The 24,378-nt window shown below is 40.9% G+C and overlaps 2 protein-coding genes and 1 long non-coding RNA gene across 14 annotated transcripts in view; 2 read left to right on the top strand and 1 right to left on the bottom strand.

The window, feature by feature from the left end:
- The window catches only part of LOC119863882 (cytochrome b5), a 45,426-nt gene extending 34,661 nt beyond the window's left edge, over nucleotides 1-10,765 (bottom strand). The window contains exons 1-2 of one of the 3 annotated variants that reach the window (XM_038525784.1): nucleotides 10,742-10,765; nucleotides 7,487-7,561 (exon numbers count right to left, since the gene is read on the bottom strand). In XM_038525784.1, coding sequence (XP_038381712.1) covers nucleotides 7,487-7,561; nucleotides 10,742-10,750 — 84 coding nt within the window. In that variant the 5' untranslated portion in view covers nucleotides 10,751-10,765. Of the gene's footprint in view, nucleotides 1-2,365; nucleotides 2,629-7,486; nucleotides 7,562-10,741 lie in introns of those variants that run through there. The other 2 variants (XM_038525785.1, XM_038525783.1) reach the window with 2 other exon arrangements.
- Nucleotides 2,833-7,130, top strand: LOC119870698. The gene is made up of 2 exons (XR_005353315.1): nucleotides 2,833-3,375; nucleotides 6,623-7,130. It is a non-coding gene; the product is annotated as an uncharacterized LOC119870698 (long non-coding RNA).
- Nucleotides 10,766-10,842: 77 nt separating the features above from the next.
- C1H18orf63 (chromosome 1 C18orf63 homolog) overlaps nucleotides 10,843-24,378 on the top strand; it is a 34,373-nt gene continuing 20,837 nt past the window's right edge. Inside the window, exons 1-7 of one of the 10 annotated variants that reach the window (XM_038525780.1) lie at nucleotides 10,843-10,970; nucleotides 13,530-13,698; nucleotides 15,448-15,526; nucleotides 17,942-17,998; nucleotides 20,449-20,492; nucleotides 21,088-21,129; nucleotides 22,617-22,693. In XM_038525780.1, coding sequence (XP_038381708.1) covers nucleotides 17,970-17,998; nucleotides 20,449-20,492; nucleotides 21,088-21,129; nucleotides 22,617-22,693 — 192 coding nt within the window. In that variant the 5' untranslated portion in view covers nucleotides 10,843-10,970; nucleotides 13,530-13,698; nucleotides 15,448-15,526; nucleotides 17,942-17,969. Of the gene's footprint in view, nucleotides 10,971-11,467; nucleotides 11,678-13,529; nucleotides 13,699-15,444; nucleotides 15,527-17,941; nucleotides 17,999-20,380; nucleotides 20,493-21,087; nucleotides 21,130-22,616; nucleotides 22,694-24,378 lie in introns of those variants that run through there. The other 9 variants (XM_038525775.1, XM_038525773.1, XM_038525772.1 and 6 more) reach the window with 9 other exon arrangements.

Raw genomic sequence — 24,378 nt, 5'->3', positions numbered from 1 at the left:
GTGGGTCCAAAAACTTCAAAATGTCAGTCACCTTGCTCTTCTACCTTAATCAAGATCCCACTCTGTGCACCTGGGTTGTCCTTTCCATCCCGCCACTGGGGACTTCAGGTGCTCTTTACAGAGCTGAGGCCTGAGGCCTCACACTGCCCTCCAGAGTCTGATCCCAACTGAGTTAGATGCAGCAGACCCAAGCACCGCACTCTCTCCTGTCCTATACCTGCTTCTTCCAATGGAAGGTTTTGGGAACAGAAATCATGTGTCTTCCTCTTGGGTTGTAGTCTACTGAGGGAGACATACCCAATGGAGTACATAAGATACGGAACTTACTGATCAAAAGAAAGGGCATGACTCCTAGAAGGCTGAATACACAGCCTTCTGTGCCCCAAACTCAAATCACAGGAGGCTACCACAGGGAGCATCTCACCAAGTACCAATTAGAAAAGGAAACAGAACTACTATAAACTTTTTACTTATTTCACTATAGTTTTAGTTATCTCACTACGTTATCAAACATTAGTGACAAACTCATTTCACCTATTATCTAACAGATTCTCCTGAAGCTACTTTCATACAGAATACTGAAAACAATACAATAAAGGAATTGGTTGTCAGCTAATTTATCCAACAGCTTGTTCACATTTCTTACAATTTTACTCACAAAAATTCTGTGCAATTCCCTCTTTCCTGCCTCATAAGAATGAAAAGTGGTTTAAAATTTAGCAATTTTCTCTTTATTATCTCCTTCTGAGAAATTTGCCCTTAAAAGTTATGCAAAATACATTTTTAGGACAGTGATTCTCTACTAGGAGTGATTTTTGGCCACTTGGCAATATCTGGAGACATTCTGGCTGTCACAATTGGGAAGTGAGTGGTGACATCTGGTGGGGAAAAGGCCAGGCAAGCTGCCTGTACAACACAATGTACAAAACAAAACCCACAAAGAAAGGAAAAAGAAAAAATAGTTCACAAAAATATCCTTTTATTTTTTTCATAAATGCTGTTCTTTTTTACAGATAGAAACAAAGAAAGCACACGCTGAGTCTTAAAGTTCTAGAATTACACATACGGAGAGAGAGGGAGAAGGAACTGGTTGAACGTAGACCTTTGGCATCAACTAGCCCTGATATTACCAGGCAGGGTTGCTAACTCCACCCTCTCTAATGCCGGTGGCTCAGAAGGGACAGATCAGGTGTGCCTCCTTACTATAAACCATTCCTAAATCAGAACACTATTTTATCTTCTGGCACACCACCAAATGACAACTTAGGAGTAAAATATCTCATTTAACATCAGCTTCAACTTTTAAAAAAAGAGTTAAAAAAATCAATCAATAAATTCTCTACAAAAGTCCTTGATGTACATTTTTATTCAGCTAAGACAGGCCTCTATTTTCATTTCTCCTTCAACTATGTAAAAAAAATTCCCATCACTAAACATTCTTATTTGTCTGGGAGGTGGGTAAGTGCTACATTCAGATTTCTCATTCACACTCAGTGATAAAACAAATCCAGAGGTAGCGAAGAAAAGCCCCTTAGGATGTGCTGCAAAAATTATATCCTAATGCAAAGAATCTTATCAAGGAATGTGTTCCTTTAAGTGAAGCAAAGTGGTTTTACAACTCCCAAAGGTAGGGTCCAGCGCCGCCCGGCAGCCTCAGGACCTATATTCCGCCTTCCTCGGAGCTTCACACCCGCGGCGGCGCTGATTTCCCGGCCTCCTGAGTCCGCGCTGTAAAGTCCTCACTGGATGCTGTTAACAATCACGGCGCTGCCTTCCAGACAGGGCGCGCGTCGAAGTTGGGGTGGGCCTGTGGACCACACCCCGACCTCTGAATTCAGGGTTTTCTCAGGTAGGATCCCCCCCATTCAGAGGGTGGTCTCCCCCGCAGTAACGGAAGTGGGCCTATCCCCGGCTTCCAGGGAGCCCCCTTATGCAAATTCCGAAAGGGATCTTTCAAAATCCTTCCGCAGCTCGGGACGCGGCTGTGCTTCCCACCAACCCCCGGTGCCGCCGTCCTGCACGCCCGGAGGTGCGGGCCCGTCGCGGGCGGCTACCAGGCTCGCCCAGTCGCCCCCGCTCCCGAGCGTGCAGCACAGCGCGCAAAGCTGGGTGCGTGCACCGGCCGGTGTGCGTGCAGGGGCGCCCCGGGGCCGGAGGCGCACGTACACACACGCCCAGGAACGCTCTCGGGCACAGAGCTGGGTGCAGGGGCGCTCCTAGGACTGGAGGCGCACCTACGCACACACCAGGAAGGCTCTCGGGGGCAGAGCCGGGGGCGCACGCACCGGGAAGCACATCCCACCCTGCGCGCACGTCAGCCCCACCGCGCTGTGAACGACAGACAGCTCACGTTTCTCCAACTCACCTCCTCCAAAAACTTGGTCAAATCGTACACCTTGTGGTGCAGGATCAACCAGGTGCTCTTGCTGTGGTTGTGCTTCTGGATCTCTTCCAGGGTGTAGTACTTGACGGTCTGGTCCGACTGCTCGGCCATTTCGGAAAGCGGCGGGCCTCAGGCCGTGCAGACAGCAGCCGAGCCGGGCGGAGCTGAGCGCGTCTCAGCGAGCTCGACCCGGGACATTCCCCGCGCCCCAGCCCCGAGCGGACAGCAGGGCGGCCCGCGCCACGGAGGGGGCGGTGGCTCACGGCCCCCGGTGACTGGACAGAACCCGTGTCAGTCAGGGGGCCCGCCCTCGGCCGACAGCCTCCGCCAATCTCGGCGCGCCCCCGCCCGGCGCGCGGGTGCCGACTGGCTGCAAGAAGTGCCCTTCAGGGGCGGGGCGGGAGCGCGGAGGGCGAGGCGAGCCGGGGGAGGGGGCGGGGGCGGGGCTTCCCCCGCGTCTGCGCAGAAGGCTGGGGCGGCGGAGTGGCCGGCCGAGGAGGCTACTTCGCGGTGATTTGGCAGTCAGGTCAGACTCGCCAGCCCGGAATGTCACTGCGTAAGTTACTGTGCCACGAGTCTGTTAATATCAAACTGTTAACGTGACGGGACAGCCCTGCTTCAGAGAAACAGTGTGCCTTCAGGGAAAAGGCCCAGGGAAGGTACTGGTTCTGTACAAAGCAGAAGCCTAAGGACTCCTAACGCTCTGCGGACACTGCCCGGCGAATACTGTCTCGTCTCCGCAGTGTGATGTTGACATAAATCCTAAAGACCAACAGCACTTGGGCTCCGAACAGCAACTGCTCAGCGAGCACTCAGGAAGACTTGCAAATGTTTGAGGAAAAAAGAGGGAAATCCCAGCACATTATCCAGTCACCTGTTAAGGCCCTTTTCAGCAATGGTAGTGAATGCCAGAAGGACCTACACAACAGGGTACAGGGAAGGCCATCCTAGAGACTCCACACAGCTCCCCCACATCAGGAGCCTCCGTAAAGGTTCGTTCCCCCCACCTGACCTCCTCCATAGGAATGCATGCCCATGGGGAGGAAAGATTTTCCCAAGCATTCCAACAGCCCTTACATATGATTGGATACACTGCTTTTCAAATACCGAAACAAACAAACAAAAAAAAACAAAAACAAAACAAAACAAAAGAACAAATACGGAAACAGCCTTGCATCTCTAAGTACAGCCCACCTGTTTATTGCTAAATTATATTTTGTTAGACTTTTATGGGGAATACTTGTGTGCAGTTTTCTTTCATGCATGGTATTTGCTGGCTTCATAGAATGAGTTGGAAAGTATTCCCTTTTTTCTATTTTTCTGGAAGAGATTGTATAGAATTGGTTTTATTCTCTAGAAGTAGAACTGGTAGACTTCTCCAGTGAAACCATATGGGCTTGCACATTTCTTTTTCAGGTTTTAAACCGTGAAATTTAATTTCCATGACACTATCAAATTACTGGTTTCACATCGGCTGAGTCGCGGTGCTATATACTTTTGGAGGAATTTATCCATTTCATCTAAATTGTCAAATCTATGTGTGATGTCATTCATATTACTCCTTTATTATCCTTTTGATGTTTGCAGGGTTTATAATGATATCCTCAGTTTAATTCCTGATACTAATAATTTGTGACTTCTCTCATTTTTTTGTTGTCAGCCTTGCTGGAGGTTTCTCAGTTTTACTGATCTTTTCAAAAAGCCAACTTTCCAACTCTTTGATTTTCTCTTTTTTTTTTTTTCAATTTCATTAATTTCTGTGTAATTTTTGTATAAGTTCCTTCTGTGTGCTTTACATTTATTTTTTTCTTTTTTTCTAGTTGCTCTAGGCAGGACTTTAAATTACTGATTTGATTCTCTTTTCAAATGTTTATGTTTAGTGTTATAATTTCCCCATACATTTTAAAAATAGTAAACCAGATTATACTTCTTCCCTAAACAGTTCTCAACTGCTGAATCTTCTCATGACTTCTAGCAGTTGAGCAATGAGTCTCTCGAGGTCATGGGTACGGTACATCTATAACCACATCAATACCATTCTAGATTTCAGTCCCAGTTCCAACTCCAGATGTGGTTAAAAACAAAACTTTGGCACTAGTGACCTGAATCTCACCCCTGGTTTAATGACTTATCAGATGCGTAACTATGAACTAGTCAATTACCTGTTCTAGGCCACTACTTATAAAATGCTTAGCACAAGGTGTGGAACAGAGACAGCATTCAATAGATTTTAGTTAGTGCAGTTATTATTATTCACCAAGGCCTCCTTGTTCTAAAACACAGAAATGAGGAAACATCCTATCTGGTAGGTGCTCTAAGGCAATCTGTGGTAAATCTAAGCAAATTTGGAAACAAACCTACAAATTAAAGAACACAAATATTTACAAACTCCTCCTGACCTCCCCTCCAACAAAGACATTTTTATAAACATTTAGAAAACCCAACTACACTCCTAAAATTCGTCAGGTAAAAATATATTGTAAAAACTGCTCAGTTTCTTTTCCACTATAAGGCAAAAGTAAGCAAACATAATTATATTTTTTATTCATTTTCTAATTCTATCATTCGTGCACAAGATGTATTTGGACAGCCTTTTCCTGCCCATTGATAGTTATATTTGCCATAGTATGGGTATAACCACAGAGAACTGGCTCCCTCAAACAAATGGGCACTTCTACAAAGATGGGACTCTCAATTCAAATATCTACACAGATAATTTGCATTATATCCAGGTCTTTTAAATACTATATTAGCATAGGTCAACTTTTTCCTTCAAAAAAATCTTAATCTATCATCTATATAGCCTACTTGGTTGATCTGTCAATAATTTCCTATTAGCAATAATTTCCAAGATTTTCTAAATGTTTTACATATTTATTCATCTTCAAATAAAGCATGTTTGGCTTGAGGTTATTTTTATCCATGTATAACACCAAACGTCAGTTGAGAATCTCTGGTCAATGGACTGCAGAAGCAGAAATGAGTAGAGAACAATGGGTACACTCTGACCACAAAGCTCACACAAAGTCTTAAAGTTCATTGCTAAGGTAGGGCAGTTTTCCTCACTAACTTCAAACAATGACAAATTAATTATATATCTTTTTGTAAATATATCCTGATGCACATTTTCCTTATATGTCCATCTTTAGGAACAGGTAAATAAGGAGAATGTTTGATAGTAGGACATGGCTGCAATATTTAATTTATTTTTTAAAAACTCTTTTTGTCTCCAGCACAATAGAACAAGATCAAACTAGTATATATAAAGAAAAGTCTAGCTATCCTAATTAACTTTGTAAGGCATTCCAGACAGTTCTATGAAATAGCTGCTGGTGTACTTCCCAAGTCAGAAGCTTGGAGATCATCCAAGTCATCCTCAAAATTGATTCCATCACCAAGTCCCAGAGATTTTTCCTCTTAAGTATCTAACAAGCACTGTCCTCGTTTATCCCTAGTACCGTTCTGCTACATCTGCTTTCACAATTACCTCCCTACTTGTCCCCCGTAACAAGTGGTTCTTCTGGTCTTCAAGTCCTTGGGTCCCTCTTCCATACAAGAATGAACCTAAGACTTCCCAATGTCTCCCAATAACTACAGTTCCAATCTCAACAGAGCATCTGAGATCATTCAAAATCTGCTGCTCTCCAGCTTGTCATTCCCACCTCAAACCTGCAGCCTGGCAACAGTGAGCTATTTTTAGATCTCTGGAGGCACAGCATCCTTTCCTCACTTCCATGCCCTATTCAAGTGCCCTTCTCTGCCAGAGTTCTCTCCTCACTCTTTTCTCCCTTTTATTTTTCTTGATTTAGGACTCAGGACTGTTTTTGACTCAACAACACTGGAGGAGGGATGTGCTGATCACATTCTTCCCTTCCCACAAATGCCCACTCAGTATTCCTTGACTCTCTGATCACCTCTATCACACAGCCAACTAAGTCATGAGTCTATATGTCTGCCCTCACTGGGCCAAGAGCTCCTAAAGGGCAGAGACAGTTGGTCACAGCTGTCTTCGGCACAGTGCCTAGCACTCAGTGTGTGCTCAGTAAATGTTTTTGAACAAATAAGGGTATAGATGTGATCTAGAATATGGTGCATAATACGTGGAAGTATCATAATTTTCCTATAACTGTACCAAAAAATGTGGATTAATTTATCTGTCACTAGTAAGAGTACTAGCCAAGTTTTCTAACTTTTCCCAAGACATCTTCTAAAGATAAAAATGTTTTCTTTCTTTCCCAGCTTAGGAAACAGAAAGAGAGGCTAAATGCAGCAGCAACATGAAAATAGTTTAAAATGAACAATGTGCACACCTAGGACCAATCCAGATGCTCCACACATTCACGTAAGTGTACATGTGAATGATGAAGAGGGCATTGGAGTTCTTGCAAGCTGGAAACCCCATGTCAAGAATAGTTACCTACCTGAATAAAAATAATCACTTAGGACCTCAAAGGTTGATGCTGGAAAATAGTGAATATTATTAGTCTCTTGATATCCTCCTTTCTGATTCTCCTACTGATTACTGATATCACTCGCCACCACAATACCACCACCCTATTCTCCTCCTTGGCACTCTGGCTCTCTGGCCGAAGTATGAAGAAACAGTTCTCTTTAGCTTTCTTACAACAGGGCCAGAGTATTCAAATGAACTTTGCTAAGGAAGCAAAAAATGACTTTCCTCCACATACAATGATCCTAGAGCCTAACAGACTCTATTCATTTTTAATAAATGAAGCAGTAACATCAACTGAATCAGTTCATCAGATTTCTTAATTCTTCTTAAGTGACTGTGAGGCACCAACCCAGTGAGAACCCTTTTTAGGGACACATCATGCTGAGTCCCAGGCTTCCTCTGCATGTTTGAGAACAGTTGATTACACTCTGCCCACAGATCCAATCTTAAACATCCAACTGTTCAAATTCCAGGTCAAGGTGCATGCTGAACACAGCCCCAACCCCCACCTGGGGCTTATCATCATAGTTCTAGCTTCCTTAATAAAGATTTGACTCTTCCCCAGGTAATCTTTACCTCCTAACCACAAAATATGGCCTAATCTTTGTGTGTCCAGACAGTTTAAACATGATTTAACACAATGCAACAACCTTAATCTTCATGAAAGAAATACAGTCAAACCGGTGGGTGGAATCTTTGAGAGGATTCTTTCCCATCTTGAATGCCTGTGAATGAGATAAAGAGAAACAAACATAAGTAACTCATACCTGGTAAATTGAATAAGCCTGCTCACAAACTTGTCATCAAAATGTATCCTATTGGTAAAGTTTTTCCCTGGGTAAAAATTTTGAGTGGCCCTATAACATCTTGTATTTTTTTTATTAACTAAAAATAATGATGTAACGCTTCATATGAGTGGATGCACAAACATGTTTTGAAGAAGAATGATAACAAATGAGCACCAATAAACCTTTCACTCGACTTAGGGTGTGGGGTCCTCCTACATCCCAACCTTCTGCCAACCAAAATTAATCAGTTATTATCCTGAATCGTGCTTATAAATTTATCCTTGCTTATAAAAAACGTTCTGCACATATAAAAATATCATTTTTATATTCATCTGTTTCAGCTCAACAATTCATTCAGCTTTTCTTGGGGAACTATTGAGCTGTATAAAAAAGAACTTATACAAGTATGTAGCTTTCTAGGACTTTCTTCTGAACAAGAATGTTCTTTGCAGCATTCTTTATAATAATCCCAAACTGGCAGCAATCTAATTGTCCATTTAACCTCAGAAAAGATAAAGTGAAGTATATATACACAATAGAACACTACCCAGTAATGAAAATGAGTAAGATACTACTACCCTCACAATATGGATCTAATGGACATAACACAATAGAAGCTAGACACAAAAGAATTCATGTTGTATGCTTCCATTGATACAAATTTTCAAAAAAGCAATATCATGTTAGCAGCCAAGACAGTGATTACCATTGGAGGAAGTAAGTGGTTGGGAGAGGGCATGAAGAGAAATGTTGGAGATCCCCATAATTTCCTACTTTTAGATCTGACTGGTGGGTAAACAAGGATGGTCCTTTTCAAAAAACCACAAAACTGCATAGAATTCATTCACATTTTAATAGATCTATGCTGTTCCATAAGGCAACATTTCACTTTAATGGAATAAAACTGGACATTTAGTACTTGGGTGATTTGATGATGTGAGCACAATTGAAAACTTCAAATATCTTTAATTCTGCCTTGTTAAAACTGTTGAAGCCAAAAACCAAAAGTTCAATACCAGAGGTATTAAGAACACAAAGTACTGACAGATGTGCTTTTCAGAATGCAAAACGCTAGACTACCAGTGTTTAAATAGATAAGCTATTGAATATATGCATTTATAAGATTCAAACTGAATCTACATTTTTGACCTTGTCTTCATGCAATTTTTTTCCCTATGTGTGTATATACCAGGTAAGATAAAGAGCTTTTCTGTAAATCTTAAAAGGTTTGCTTTCATAATTCCAGTGATTGCTGACATATAACCAGACTAAAAGTTTAGGACAGGGCGCCTGGGTGGCTCAGTCGGTTAGGAAGGAACTCTTGATTTGGGCTCAGGTCTTGATTTGGTCCCCACCTTGGGCTCCACATTCAGTGGGAAGTTGGCTTCCCCTTTTCTGGGACTTGGGCTGGTGGGAGCCCTGCCCACTCTCACAAATAAATCTTTATAGAAATAAGACAAAAAGTTTATTTGTTGGTATGCTTGTTTCAGAAGATTGTATTTTGTTCACTTTATATTGCAAAGTGTGTCACAGGAGGCTCAATTTGCTCATCAATCCTGTGATAATTAATCACTCACCATAATCTCCCAGGTGACCAAACAAGTATTTAGCACTTTCCAACCGAGTCAGGAAGACACCAGAAAGTACTCCCCTTTACCAAAGTTTATCATGCAAATACAAAGTAATCACTCTGATGGATCCAACGTTAAGTTAAACACAATAAAAAATCTCATCCTTTCACAATATAGCTTTTCGAACCTGGTAAAATGAGGTTGAAAATGGCTCTTCATAATAAAAATAATAAAGATACTACAAATATAATATTTATTATTTTATTTAAATAATAAAATATCCTGGCGCTCCACTACGAGGTTGCTTCTATCTGCAGGAATTTATGTTGGAGTCTTCTTCCTACACTCACTCGCTCGGTTTTAAATACCGTCCATTGCATGCAAGATCCTCTTCACTGTCCAGGATGGACGTGTCTGAAACCGCACCCCTCCAGACCTGCGTCCCCAAACGTACCCCTCCCACGGCCTCCCCTCTCAGTTCCTGGAACCCCTGTCCTCCCAAGTCCTCAGCGCAAACACCTCGGAATTACACTTGCTCGTCTGAGACCCCCTGTCCATCCGTGTCCCCAACGTGTTAGATTTAACTTTAAAGTGTCACAGCCCAAGCCCCCCCGCGCAGCCCTGCCCTGATCACCCCATCCGTCCATCCTCAGCACAGCGACCCAGGTGCCCCGCCCCCCCCCGCCCGCCGCACCTGCACGGCGTGGGGCTGGCGCTGTGCATCCTGCTTCCCCGCTCGGGGCTCCAGGACAGCCCGCCGGCCACCGTCCTGCCTCGGCCCCTGGACGCCTCCCTGCCTGCCCGGTGTAGCCACCCGCGCCCTCGTGTCTTCTCGAGGCCTGCTGACCTCTCCCAAGCCCCCCTTGGCTCTCCGCCCCACTCTATGGTTCTCTGTGCACCCACCGCCAGCCCCCCCTCAGGTGCTGCTCATTTATCCCGTCTTCTGTCCCTCAGTCACCATGTAAGATGCAAGGTCCGCGAGCACAGGGAGCACCGTTTGCTTCGTGGTCCCTCACCGACTCCTGGAAAACCTCCAGGATCACAGCAGGCGCTTCCTAAATACCTGTCCCAGGAGGGAGAGGTGCCCAGGGGCGCTGGCACCCGGCTGCGGTGCCAAAGCACGGCGGAACCTTCCAGTCCGGGACGGTTCGGTTGCCACGGGCCTTTCAGGGACGCAAAGGGCGCGCTTGTCTCTGTGGGCCCGGAAAATCGGCGCGTCCGCTCCCTCTAGGCGGCCAGGCGTCGCGTGCGGCCCGGCGCGCCCCAGGCCCAGCGCCTCTGTGAGGGAGCTGCAGCTACCGTCGGCACGTGCCCCGCCAGCGGCGTTGGCGGGAAGAGCTGGGCGCGCAGGGCATGGCGGGAGCGCGCACGTGGCGCACGCACGCAGGGAGCAGGGCCAAGAGCAGCAAGGACGGCGCAGAGGCGGCGGCCGAGGAGCGTGGGCAGGCCAGGAGAGCGCGGGTGGCGCGCAGGGCACGCCGGGAGCCCAGAGCACAGCGGCTGCGGCCGGGCGGCAGGCATGCTGGGAGAGGGTCGCGTGGCGCACCTGGGGCATGCTGGCGGCAGCGCGTGGCTCATGCGGCGTGCGGAAGCAGCCTCGAGGACAGCGAGGAGCGCCGTCGTGCCAGGAGGCCGGGCATGCTGGGAAGGAACGCGGGGCATGCTGGGAGCAGCCGCCAGAGGGCTGTGAGGAGAGCGCGGAGGAGGCGGAGGAGCCGGCTGAGGAGCGCGGAGGGGGCGGCTGAGGAGCGCGGCCCTCGTAGCGGAAGGCGAAGGTGCCTTAGCGGCCAGGCTGGGAGACCTCTGGGCGAGGGCAGGCCCTGCCGTCCGCCGCAGCCCGTCCTGGCCAGCCCGGAGAAGGCGTGTGCGGCCCCCTCAGGAGGCAGCCCGCGTGGGGGCCCGTGTCGGCGTCCCGACCGGCGCGGCGGGTCCCTGTGGGCCGGTTGTGCGGGTGGAGCCGGGCGGGACGCAGCCCCGGGGCGCCGTGAGTCCCGCTGGCTCCTGGACGCGGCGTGCCGGAGCTGAGGAAAAAAAACTCCGGGAGCTGTTCCCTACGCGGCCCGTCGCCGTCGCCGTCGCCGTCGCCGCAGGGGAGAACACGAGGCCCCAGGGGAGCGGGGGAGGGCAGGCCGCGCGCGCGGGGACGGGAGAGGGGACAGGGGACAGACGGGGAGGGGTCGCTGCGCCGGCTGCGGCCCTGGCTCCCCGGGAGATGGGGACGAGCCCTGCCAGCCGCCCCTCTGGGGGCCTGAACCCAGACCGCGCCCGAGGCAGGCCGAGGACAGACGGAGCTCCGGCCGCCCTGAGCGCGCTGAGCAGCCTTTGAAGGCCGCAGCCGTTGACCCGGCCGCTGCTGGAAGCCGTTCAAGGGAAAACCAGTCGTTCTAGCGGGAAACGTGTTGGAAGTGACACTAACGAATTATGGCCCAGGGCCTGATGGGCTCTTTGTGTTCGGGCACCTTCACTTTTGATGCCGTTGAGGGTAACGATTCAGAGAAAGAATCTTAGGCAAAACCGGGAAGTGGGTTGTCTTTGCTTTGGAACTTGTCACTTAAAGGGGCGCCTGGGTGACTCGGTGACATGTCTGCCGTTGGCCCAGGTCATGATCGCAGGGCTCTGGGGTCCAGCCCCGCATCGGGCTCCCTGCGCAGTGGGGAGCTCCTGCTCCCCCTCCCTGGAGCGCTTTCTTAAATGAATACAATCTCTATGAAAAGATAAACTTTTCAGAACAGTACGTGTTAAAATGGAGAAGGAAGATTTTCTTGATGGTGTCAGTCCTATTAACGAGGTCATCAACGCCTGGTGGGAATTTGTGTTAACATTTCTAAGTATTTCCCATTTTACAAGAAGCGAGCGGTCCTCTAGAGATGAACATCTCAAACACTGGTTCTCGAGTGAGGATGCTGTGCGACCGGTCAGAAGGGCACTGCCTGCGGTCCTCATGACACAACACACTTGGTTTCTGAGATCACACGTAAGACTGGTCTTACCTCAGATTCCAGGGCAGATATATGATTACTTTTCTTCTTAAAGGGAGAAAATATATTGATGTTTAAAAAATTTGAAGTACTCGAGTCTCTGTTACCTTCCCCCTGCTCTATGTGTGCGCAGGACCGAGATTGAGCTTAACTCAGCTACTTTATTTTTTATTTTATTTTTTTAATTAACTCAGCTACTTTGACATTCCAGTTTTCTCTAATACATAGGATAGACTTCAGAGATATTATGTGAACTATCAAGTATAAAATATGTTCCAAACAGAAGTTTTCAAGCTAAGTAATTTTGGAAAAAGAAAATAACAAAAATTAGAGACTTTAATAAATACTTTTCATATAAAAAGATGAAAAATATATTCAACCTTGAGGTGTTTTATGAGCTAACCTGAAACAATAGACTTTGCTATACATTTAGATATTCAAAAAATTATCATAGGAAATCTTTTTTTTTTTTTTTTCTGAAAACCAAATGAAACAAGATAGCCAAGAACTTTGGAAGTTTATTAAATAAAGATAATAAGATAAAAATATATCTAGTATCTAGTTTAGAATAGGTATTTAATAAGCTTATTTTCATTTTATTGTATTCAAATTATTTTACTTCTAGAACTTCAGGCTTCTAATTTGAGATCGATGGAAATTTTCTAATATGTATTATGATGGTTGCATACCTGAACATAATAAAAATCACTGAATATTATAATATAAAAAGGTGAATTGGAGGTTATTTGTATTGCATCTTTTTTTTTTTTTTTTTTTTTTTAAACTCCTGAGAGATGCAAAGGCAGAGACATAGGCAGAGGGAGAAGCAGGATTCCCATGGAAAGCCTGATTCAAGACTTAATCCCAGGACTCCAGGATCATGCCCTAAACTGAGGGCAGACACTCAACCACTGAGCCACCACCCAGGCGTCCTTTATTTATATTACATCTTGATAAAATTTGTACCAAGAAGCTTTAACAGGTTAAACAATTGGGTTTTTTTTTTTAATAAAAATTTTGAGAGCAAGCGAGCACAAGTGTATGTTGGGGGGGGCAGAAGGAGAGAGCATTTCAAGCAGACTCCCCACTGCTCAGAGCCCACCTTGGGCTTGACCTCACAACTTTGAGATCATGACCTAAGCCAAAATCAAGAGTCAGTTGCTCAACGACTGAGCCCCCCAAGCCCCCCAAACAATTCTTACAGGTAAAATGTTAGTGTTATTTAAATGCTAAAGCCTGCTAATTTGTTTTTATTATCTTATTCCAACACAATATCAAATATTCTGTGGTGAGTTGGTAGTAAAACCCTTTAGGTAAGACAGTTTATGACCATTTGATTGCTGCTTATTTTTAAAGGCCTGAGAGCTGAGACATTCAGTCAACGGGAAAACATGAATGATCCTAGACAGCAATCACTGTTCTTCATCACACCTCCAGATTTATACAAACTCTGTGCTGTCAAGATAATATTGAGTAATCAGGTGGCAGATACTGAAATTAGGAGTACACAAATGAAGATGTGCAGGTAAAACATTTTATAAGTAAGGCTTTCTAAATTTTTTGAGACCTGTAAGAGCTGTTTTAGAAGTATCTCCTTTAAAACAAAATAGTCTTTCATTTAATCTGTGTATATGATTTTAAATAAAGAAATTCAGTTTTGTTCTGACCAGGTATGTTGGATTACATTTAGGGGAGGACTTAAAATACTTGAGATTGAATATCACGAGTTTTTATGTTTGTGACCCTTTTTAATATAAATCTTTTATGGATATTGATAAATCAGGCTCTCAAAAACTTAGAGGTAGAGATTAATGAATATTCACTGAATACCAACTCTTTATGGGCACTTTAAGAGATACTATAAACATTTTAGAAAAATGCAGTTTAATTTGCAGGTCAACATAAGATTTCTAAAGAGTATTTCTCTAAGAACTATTTTGAAATGTCTGACCCAGGATAGTCTTTGAAAAACAGCTTGGGTGAAGCCTGAAGTATAACTTCATGATTGCTGAAGACCCACCATGTATTTGTCCTTTAAATTGTTTGAGTCACTCAAAGAAGGACTCTTAGAATACCTGATAAGATTAGATCTGTCACTGAATTTCTTGGAGAGGAACAAACGTAAGATTGCTAGGAAGCAGAAATAAGACACTCTTGGAACGTCCTCCCATTTTGCTCTTATTTACAAAACTTTCCTTCTGGTTTATTTTCCCACTCAAGTACATCCAGGAGCCTGTACGCTGTGTGGTAAGGTGTAGTTTGATACCTATTGAACATTTACCTGACTTCTTTTGGAAACAAATAGGTGGAAAACCTGAGATTTTCTGTTGTTTACCCTCAAATTGAAGGTAGTCATCCCCGCAGGGTGACGTGTCTTGACTCACTGTCCCAGTAACTGCTAAAGAGGCTGGAACAGGTTGAGAAGAGACTTAGCTGTGTCAGATAAAGGCAGCCCTTGTAAAACCAAGTACTTACTGCGCCTAGCTCTGTGCCAGGGTTCTGACCAGAAACAAACTGGCCCATCTTACTTTTTAAGGGAACTTCTCCCTGCCACACACTCTCATATTTTTTGCAGTTTGTTTTCTTGATGGTTGATTTTGAAGTTTTTCATGTGTTTTATCCACCTTTTCATTGACCTTTGAAACAAACCTATTGATATTTTGAATTGTGATTTTATTGTGAGTTCATTTGGCTGTTGAATGCTAAAATAAAATCACCGTCCATTTTATTATGGCTTGGAAAAAATTTCCTTTTTGAAGGAAAAGCATCTAGTCAATAGTTCTAACATTGAAGTAGTTGATCACTGATAGATGAATCCTTGGACTCTTGCCTCCAGTGCCTCCTGACCACTACTTAAAAAATGGAAAATAGAAGAAATAGAAGTTAGAAAAGCTAGATTCTTAACAATATTTAGACATCTTCAAATCTCTATTTGGACAGAAATGGAGTTACAGCTGAAGAAGTTATGGATGAAAGATATTGGGAAACTCAGAGGCAGGGACAAGTTTTCATATCAATTTCTGAAACCTTGTAACATTCTTAAATCTTGGCTGAAAGGCTAAATGTTCAAGTTACCAAGTTAAGCATGGGGAGAGAGAGAGAAGTCAATAACACACTCTTTCCCTAGAAAAAAATGTAAACTTTTAGATAGAACTAAGCAATTTTCAAAATGTTCTGATAAAGTAAAATCAAAGGGGAAGTCCACTTTAAAATTCTGTGTTTCAAAAATAAATAAAATAAAATAAAATAAAATTCCATGTTTCATTTCCCACAGGCAATTGCTATATATGCACCAAGATATTCTTGTGTCACCTGTGCCTGGAATATTAAGCCAAATTTGGGTAGTGATGGCGGTTAGTATTTTAAATTTTTAAGAAGTATTATTACTAATTATTGGGAGCAATATTGATAAGCAATAATTCGGATATTAATTATAGCTTTAATTTACAGTAGTTTATGAAGCCAAATTACCTGTGTTGTAGATTGATTGAACCATTTATAGACTTCAACTTTGATATACCTGATGTTTAAAATTCATTTTTTGTGGTTTTAATTTAATATTTAGTTTTTTGTCACAAATGCTAATATAAGACTATTCATGAAAAAATATTACAGCATGTTTTTAAGATAGCATGGGCTTAATCATTTTTTTGTATTTTATTCTTTAGAATTCCGCTTAATATAAAGGAAGAAGTTTCTCATTACAACGTTTATCCAATTGTTTTTAAAGAACTTAGATCAAAATTTTTTTTTAATTTAGAACTTTAAAAAAATTACAAATAATAAAATTAGAATGAGAAACGTATTTCCCAGTGCTGTATGTCACTGGGAATGATAATGAAATGCCAAAAAATTTTATAAAAATTATATTATCCTGAGATTTTTGTCAAAAATCTTTCTGAAAATCTTTTTTCTGAGATTTTAATTCTTCAGAATCTAGTGAAATGAACGTTTATTAATACTAACAAGCCATCAAAAAATCTTTAGCTCCTTTATTTTTCTTCTAGGTTATATGGGTATATATCTTTTATTTTCTCATTTTTGTTATCTTTTTTTTAATAATAAATTTATTTTTTATTGGTGTTCAATTTGCCAACATAAAGATTAACACCCAGTGCTCATCCCGTCAAGTGCCCCCCTCAGCGCCCGTCACTCATTCACCCCCACCCCTTCCACCACCCCTAGTTCGTTTCCCAGAGTTAGGAGTCTTTATGTTCTGTCTCCCTTTCTGATATTTCCTACGCATTTCTTCTCCCTTCCCTTCTATTCCCTTTCACTATTATTTATATTCCCCAAATGAATGAGACCATATAATGTTTGTCCTTCTCCGATTGACTCATTTCACTCAGCATAATACCCTCCAGTTCCATCCACGTTTAAGCAAATGGTGGGTATTTGTCGTTTCTAATGGCTGAGTAATATTCCATTGTATACATAAACCACATCTTCTTTATCCATTCATCTTTCGTTGGACACCGAGGCTCCTTCCACAGTTTGGCTATTGTGGACATTACTGCTATTAAATAAAATAAGCTGGGCAGCCCTGATGGCCCAGCGGTTTGGCACCACCTTTGGCCCGGGGTGTGATCCTGGAGACCTGGGATCGAGTCCCACATCAGGCTCCCTGCATGGAGCCTGCTTCTCTGTCTGCCTGTGTCTCTGCCTCTCTCTCTTTCTCTGTGTCTGTCATGAATAAATAAATAAAATCTTTAAAAAATAAATAAATAAGATAAGCTGTTGATGGACAAGTAAACACCACTACCTCTTTTGGAACAAGGTGGTCATTGTTTCACAGTTCTTATAAATTCAAGCATCCTAATCTTAGCAAGAATTAAAAAAAAAAAGAATAAAAAAAGGAAAGTAGCCATCTAGAAATGTTTTGTTTTCTTACAAAGATATTACATACTATAAGTTTTTTTGAAAATATTTAAAGTAGGAAATGGGATTTTTTTACATACTATTTTGAAACTTGCCTTTAATTTCCCCTTGAACAGCCTCTCCTGAATGTTCTATGCCAATACATATATCTTATTCATTGTTAAGGCTGTGAAATATTTCATTGTATGGGTGTATAATTAGTTAATATTTTCTAGTGCACATCTGAGTTTCTAGTTGTACTACTATAACGCTTCGGAAAGCTTCATTGCAATTATATCACTTTTATTTAATAGTTTCTATGGGTTAAATTCCTAGAAGTGAGATTGCAGTACATTTTAAACTATAATCTAGGTAATGCTAAATCACTCTCTGAAAAGCTTATATATACTAGATGGCATTTTAATAGCATATTGAGATAATCTGTATTTCCACATCCTCATAAATACCAGTTACCAGCTCCCTTTACATATCTGCCAGTCTGTTGGGTTAAAAATATCTCTGATTTCTGTTTCTGTCGCTGATTAATTGTAGCACCTTGGCCTTTTGAATATTCTCTGGATTTGTGTCCATTTTCCTTATGCCTAGGAAGGTACTGTTTACTAAGAAAGTTGTTAGATATCATATGAAATTTATTAGCCTTTTCCTTTTCTAGGTTCATGTCACTCTCAGAAAGGCTTTTCCTCACTTTGAGAACATACCCATAGATTCTATTTTAGAGAGAGAATGATTATCACTTGCTTCTCCAAAGCATAGAAGCCATTAGGATGACAACCTGACAATGAGTCTGCTTCTGGATAATGTTTAAATTCTTTATGTATTGCATTGTTTAGTAATATATTTGTGTTAAGTAATTTTTATAATTGTGGCTTTTTGTTGTTTTGTTGTTACAGATACCATTTTATAAAGCTGGAAAACTTAATGCCTATATTGAAAATTGTGGAGCTAAAGTAAGTTTTTAAAAGAATAATAATTCCAAATACTATTTATAGTGACTTTGTATTCAACTTCTTTTGTCAGCAAACAAAAAATATCTTTCTCATAAGTTAATGCTTTGCATGTAAAAGAGTCCACCTTTTTAGTTTCTGGAGTTAGTACAGAATTTTTATTTCTTACATAAATACTTGGTAAAATTCACTAATTAAATTATCTGGGCCTGACATTTTCCTTATGGGAAGGTTTTTGACTACAATTTCAATGTCTTTAATAGATAATAGAACTATTCAAATTATCTCTTTCAAGGGATGTGTCCATTTCATCTACTTGTTAAATAGGTTGACATAAAGTTACTTATAATACTCCTTTTAATTTCCTTTGCTGTAGAATTTATAATCATGTCACTTGTCATTCCTGATATCCGTCATGTTGTGACTATTTTGTTTTTTTTCTCCCTAATCAGTCTTGCTAGAGGTTTAGCAAGTTTATTGATTACAAGAAATAAGCTTTTGGTTTGGTAGGTATTATTTTGTATCTCATTGCTTTTCATTTTGGTCATTACTATTAATTTCCTCCTAAGTATTTGTTTTGTTTTGATTTTCCTCAGCTCAAAATGCTTTCTAATTCCCCTTTGAACTATGGGTTAGTATAAGTGTGTTATGTAGTTTTCACATATTCAGATTTTCCAGGGATCCTTCTATTACTGTTTTCTATTATAATTGTGGCTAGGGAACATGTTTTGTATAACTTGAACCTTTTTTTAATTTATTGAAATTTGTTTTATGGTCTTCCTTGTTAAATATCCCTGGTCTACTTATAAACAATGTGTATTCTACTTTTGTGTCAAGTAGTCTATGAATGTTAATTGGGTCACAGTGGTTGATGGTATTGTTAAGCTACTTTATCCTTATTTTCTATCTACCTGTTATATCAAAACGTGATAAAAATTTGGCCCTGACTTTAGCTGCAGTGGTCAGTGGCGCCATCTTTGGCCTGAATGGCATCCAGGTCAGGATGGTTATGGATGACAGAATTGCCCTACAGTTCTCCTTGTATGCCAAAACTAAATATATGCTGATAACATTCTTCTGTATCTGGGTTAATGCTTCAGTCCAAGAAGAAAGTCAATACAGAATCAAGGAGAATGACATTTGTCTTTCTAAGGAAGATCCTGGTAGTTATTGGGATTTGTTCAGCAGTTTAGCCCTGAAACCCTGTGTTCATGTTTGAGATTAGTGTCGCAGGTTGGCTTCATCCTGCTGCTTGAAGTCCTATTGATAATATCCTGAATTAAAATATCTACGAAACAAATTGAATGGATTTAGTCTTCATTGCCAACAGTTTGGTTACTTGTATCCTGGGAAAATTCACCAGGAACCAAAATGGTACAAAAATGGGGGGTGAATAATATTGGGAAACAATTCTCCTTGATCCTCTCATTTTCCTACATGTCTGGCTAAGAGTGGCAGTGGCAGCATTTTCTTTTTTGTACTGTATTTGTGAGGATGTTTGTATAGAAGAAAACCTTGGTTTTTTTCCCCTAGCCTGGATATTTTCCTTACATGCACGTGCTAATCCATGCTCAGCTGATGACTCAAACGGGACTCTGCTGGTCATAAGAGTTTGCTCTCTGTGCAGCTCTGTCCCCTCTAATACTTTGCCCCCAAAACTAGCTCCCTTGGCCTCCTGAGCTCTCAGCTGTCTCCTCATGTAAGATAGCCACTGGCTCTTCCAGGGTTCCTCCTCACTGCACCACAGCCTAGAAACTGCTCTTTAATCAACATGCTGGAGGTAATTGTAGATTTCCTCTTAAGGATTGCTCCTCTTTGTTGCTGGATGTCCAGTGTCTTGGAAACCATTGTTTCCTGTAACTTGCTCAGTTTTTTAGTTACCTCAAGTGGGAGGGTAAATCTGGATTGTATTACTTCTTCTTAGTCAGAAGTAAAAGTCTTGATTTTTAAAAATTCGCTACAGGTAGAGATAGTCTGCTCGTCTCATGTGTGCCCATGAAAGTATTTGTTTTCTGATGTAGAATTAGAGTAAACAACAATGAAAATTCTAATACAGCTCTGGGCTGGTTTCCTCTGTGCAGAGCAGAATTCAAAGTATAGTGTAGGGACCTGGCACAGGAGCTCTAAGTATTTAGGCTTATTGGTCCAGGATAAGGAGGGAGAATTTGGCTATTGCGACATGATAGTCTTCATGGCTTCAGAGCAAATACGTTTGAATGCTTCTTTAACTTTAGAATCAGATAGGATTAGCTGTAGTGATGACTATAACTCATATCCAAAATAGCCCAGTTTTTTGGATGGTGATCTAAACACATTTTCTTTGAGTTTATAGAAATATACCAATTGCTGTAAATTTTCCTATGTTTTATTCTTTAATATGTTTAGGTAGAGGCTCCACAAAGAGTAATTCCTGTAATTCTTCAAAATTGCCTTTCATATTCACTCATGTCTAGACTTGCTCCAGCCTGGAATAAAACTGGCCATCTCTTGGTGCAAGGTGACTTCATCTCTTTCAGTCATTGGAGGTTTCTAAACTAGATTACTTCTATTCTAGGCATCTGTTTTAAATTTCAAGATATATTATTTTTAGGGAATAGTTTTTAAAGCATAGTCCCAATTAAGCCTTCTCAGGCAAGTCCGTAACATCATGTCATCTTTTACTTAGGATAATATCCAGAGGCCTCCTGATGTTTCTTCAAAGAATTTTTTTAAATTATGTAATACTTGATGTTTAAGAAGGAATAAATATAAGCTATGGAGCATTATAATAAAATAAATACAAATTACCAACAATTGTTGGAACCAAAAGGCTATTCTGGATTTTGTATTGAGGTCTGACCATTTTATAAGTATTTTTTATGCCAGGAAATAAATATTAGAAGGAAGAATTGGGTATTTCTGTCTTTTTAATTGAAAAGATACTTTCTGAGTGGTCATATATTTTTTTCTGAATTGTCTTTAGATATTCCTTTGTGTAAAACTACATTTTAAAGTATTTTCCTTTGCTTTGATAAGTAAACATTAAAAAGTTTTATTTATCAACCATGGTTTATAAGTTATAATAATATGGCATACCCTATGAATTTTTTAAGGAAGAGAATTTCTTTCTCAAATGGGAAAGCAAAGTGCTGTTGGTAAGTAAAAATGCATATGTCATTAGATAAAACGTTAATATGGTTATAGTCATTAAAATGTTATGGAATGTTGGGTTGTTACAATATTGATGATTATCAGAATTTAATCAGGTATTATTATAATCACAATTTGACCCAGTACATCCTCTCTGGGTCACAATATATGTTCTTAATTATTAGAGAAAAAATTTACTTTTCTTAATTGGAATAAAATCTATATTTTTAATTTCTCTACTTAATTACAATTACCACTCTGAAGTTAAATTTTCAGGCACTGTATACTTTACAGAGTCATATCATTGAAAATTCTTTAGTACTGTTCTAAGTAAAAGATATATTTCTTATGAGAACATAATTCCTCTTTTCCTTAAAAGAGAGAAAAAAAAGATTGTTTAAAGAGACAGAGATCTAAAATACACAGTTTATAGAGTGGTCTGATTCTTTCATTGATAAGCATGGCCTTTTTTGCAAGTAGACCTGTTCATAAACAGTAGTCCACAGATAGCAGACGGTAGAGCTTTCACCGCAATTTGGGCATAGCCTTAAATCCTGAGCTAGCACCTTTACTCCACAACTATTTGATTTGAGTTGACTTTCAGGCTGAAGCCTGTTTGCACTCTTTGCCCTAATGTTATGTTTAAGTTCGACAGTGGCAGTCATTGTGCTCTAGGTCTGAACAAATAGTTTCATTACAGAAATTCAGTTTCATACCCGAACTGTCAAGACACTATACTGTCAGATGTTAAAGATAAGGTTTAGAAGAGCAAAATTCCTCACTCTTGTGTTAGAAATTTTCTTTTAGTTTTACCAAATGTAATATTCTATAGCAGACCTTGCAAATTATAAATGTATAGCTCATTGAATTTTCACAGACTAAACATATTCTCATAACTATTTCTCAAATCAAGAAACAGAACATTACCAGTACCCCAGGGATCCCCTCATGCTTTCTTCCAAGTATTACCCTTTCCCAAGATAACCACTTTCTGACTTATGTAAGTGATTCTAATTATGTGAATGCAAGGTAGAAGCCTTGGGGCTTTATGAGATCCGTATTATATCTGCTGGTATATTGATGGGTCTTCATGAAAAGACTATGGAGTTAGGAGCTTGGCATGGCACCTCTCCTGATATAAGAAAACAGTCTCCATTTTTCATATGTAATAGAAATCAGGCTTCTAAAAGTTGCTTGTTGAATTTTTCTCTCAACTGTGGGATGTCTCATTCTTATTATAGCCTTGCCCTGTGATGCCTCCCACCAACACATACATGTCCATATATCTGTGTTGTTCCAAACCTCTGGCTCATCTGCAGACTCTCAAATATTGTGATTTTTTTTGGATTTTTACCATGAATGGAAAAGAGTACATATTCTTAATTGAGCTTCGAATGTGAATAAATTTAAGTTAAAGCTATTTTTTGTTACTAAATTTTAATAAAATAAAATAATAATTCCAGAAAATCACAGTTAAATATTTTATTTTCAGTATTAGACATCAATGTAACTGAAACTCAAGTTTGTCTAAGTATAGAAGCTTACACAATCAGATTGCCACCACCTGAGGTACCATATATTTTGATTTCTGTAATTAACTTTATTATACTTACTGTATGCTTTATTAGCAACATGCTAGTAGGCTTTAATTTTTAACAAGAAGAGTGATAAGAAGGGTTTTATTACCAAAATCCACATTATTAAATGCTTGACATATTGATACTGTTTTAAATCTGTTTACTCAAAGAAAATATTCCGTTAGTCTAATACAGATTTTTAAATTATTTTAAATATTTTATTTATTTGAGAGAGAGAACACAAGCAGGGGTGAAGGGCAGAGGGAGAGGGAGAAGCAGACTCCCCACTGAGCAGGGAGCCTGATGCAGGGCTCAATCCCAGGACCCTGAGATCATGACCTGAGCCGAAGGCAGATGCTTATCCGACTGAGCCACCCAGGCGCCTCTGACACAGCTTTAATCGTAGTATTCTCTTGCTCAGAAATCTTTTTAGATGACGGTAGAGACTCTCCACAACCCTACTGTGCTTCAGCATTCACCTCTTCTGCCTCTTCTTTCACCTCCAAATATTAAAAAGACTGTTTCAGCTCATACTACGTATAATATCCCTTCATTAGCATTCTGGTAGCATTTTTTATATTTGTAAAAAACAATATACATTAATACTTTTTCCCTTCTTAGTAGAATAGGTCTTTTATTTTACTAATTCTCATAGCATCCAGCATGGAAACTTATACATTAATAGTAACTCAAATATTATTTTCCTTCTTCTGTGGCAGTGGTTCTCAGTAGAGGAGGGTGGAGAAGAAAATGAATTATTTTGTTCCACATGAGCCATTTGGTAATGTCTACAGAGAAGTTTGGTTATGACAAAGGGGAATGGGTGTGTTGCTACTGGTATTTAGTGGTTTTAGGCTAGGGATGCTGCTAAAAAAATCCTACAGTGCATGGGACAGCAACCCTACCTCCACCCCAACACAAGATTATCCAGCCCAAAGTATCAGTAGTGTCCATGTTGAGACAGATGATTCCTCCTTTGCCTAAAGTGATCCTCCCATTAGCTATACATCCTGCCTATCCTTTAAGGGCCAGATCCAATGCTAACTCCATTCATAATTCTCCTTAACTTTTTGATTTCTCCTTAGTTTTTTGATTTCTACTGTGTTGAGGCAATAGGCAAGTTAAAAATAAATAGGATCTACTTTCTGGCCCTCAAGAATTGTGTGATCCAGTAGGGAAACTGACCTGCATAACAGTAAATGGAATGGGCAGGATGACATGACTGTCTTGTACTGATGAGGAACCTTTGCAAGGCTTGGGGCCAGTGTGACCTCCTAGCCTCTTTTAAACTTTCATTCTGTTCTACATCGTGCTCACTTATTTGTACATACAGAATTATACTCATTTTTAAATTTTTTTTTAATTTTTATTTACTTACGATAGTCACAGAGAGAGAGAGAGAGAGAGAGAGAGAGAGAGAGAGGCAGAGAGAGAAGCAGGCTCCATGCACCGGGAGCCCAACGTGGGATTCGATCCCGGGTCTCCAGGATCGCGCCCTGGGCCAAAGGCAGGCGCTAAACCGCTGCGCCACCCAGGGATCCCTATACTCATTTTTATATGCCAAATTTATAATAAGCTTCTTAAGGACTAACATCATGTCTTACTGCCCTTTGAATTTTCTACAGATGATACTTGTGTTTTATGTATATAGTTTTGAATCAGAGACTGACAAAGAAT

This window comes from Canis lupus, chromosome 1 (genome assembly GCF_011100685.1).
Source record: "Canis lupus familiaris isolate Mischka breed German Shepherd chromosome 1, alternate assembly UU_Cfam_GSD_1.0, whole genome shotgun sequence".
Classification (NCBI taxonomy): Eukaryota; Metazoa; Chordata; class Mammalia; order Carnivora; family Canidae; genus Canis; species Canis lupus.
Note: the sequence above shows the minus strand (reverse complement) of the source record. Positions and strands in the feature narration are given on the sequence as shown.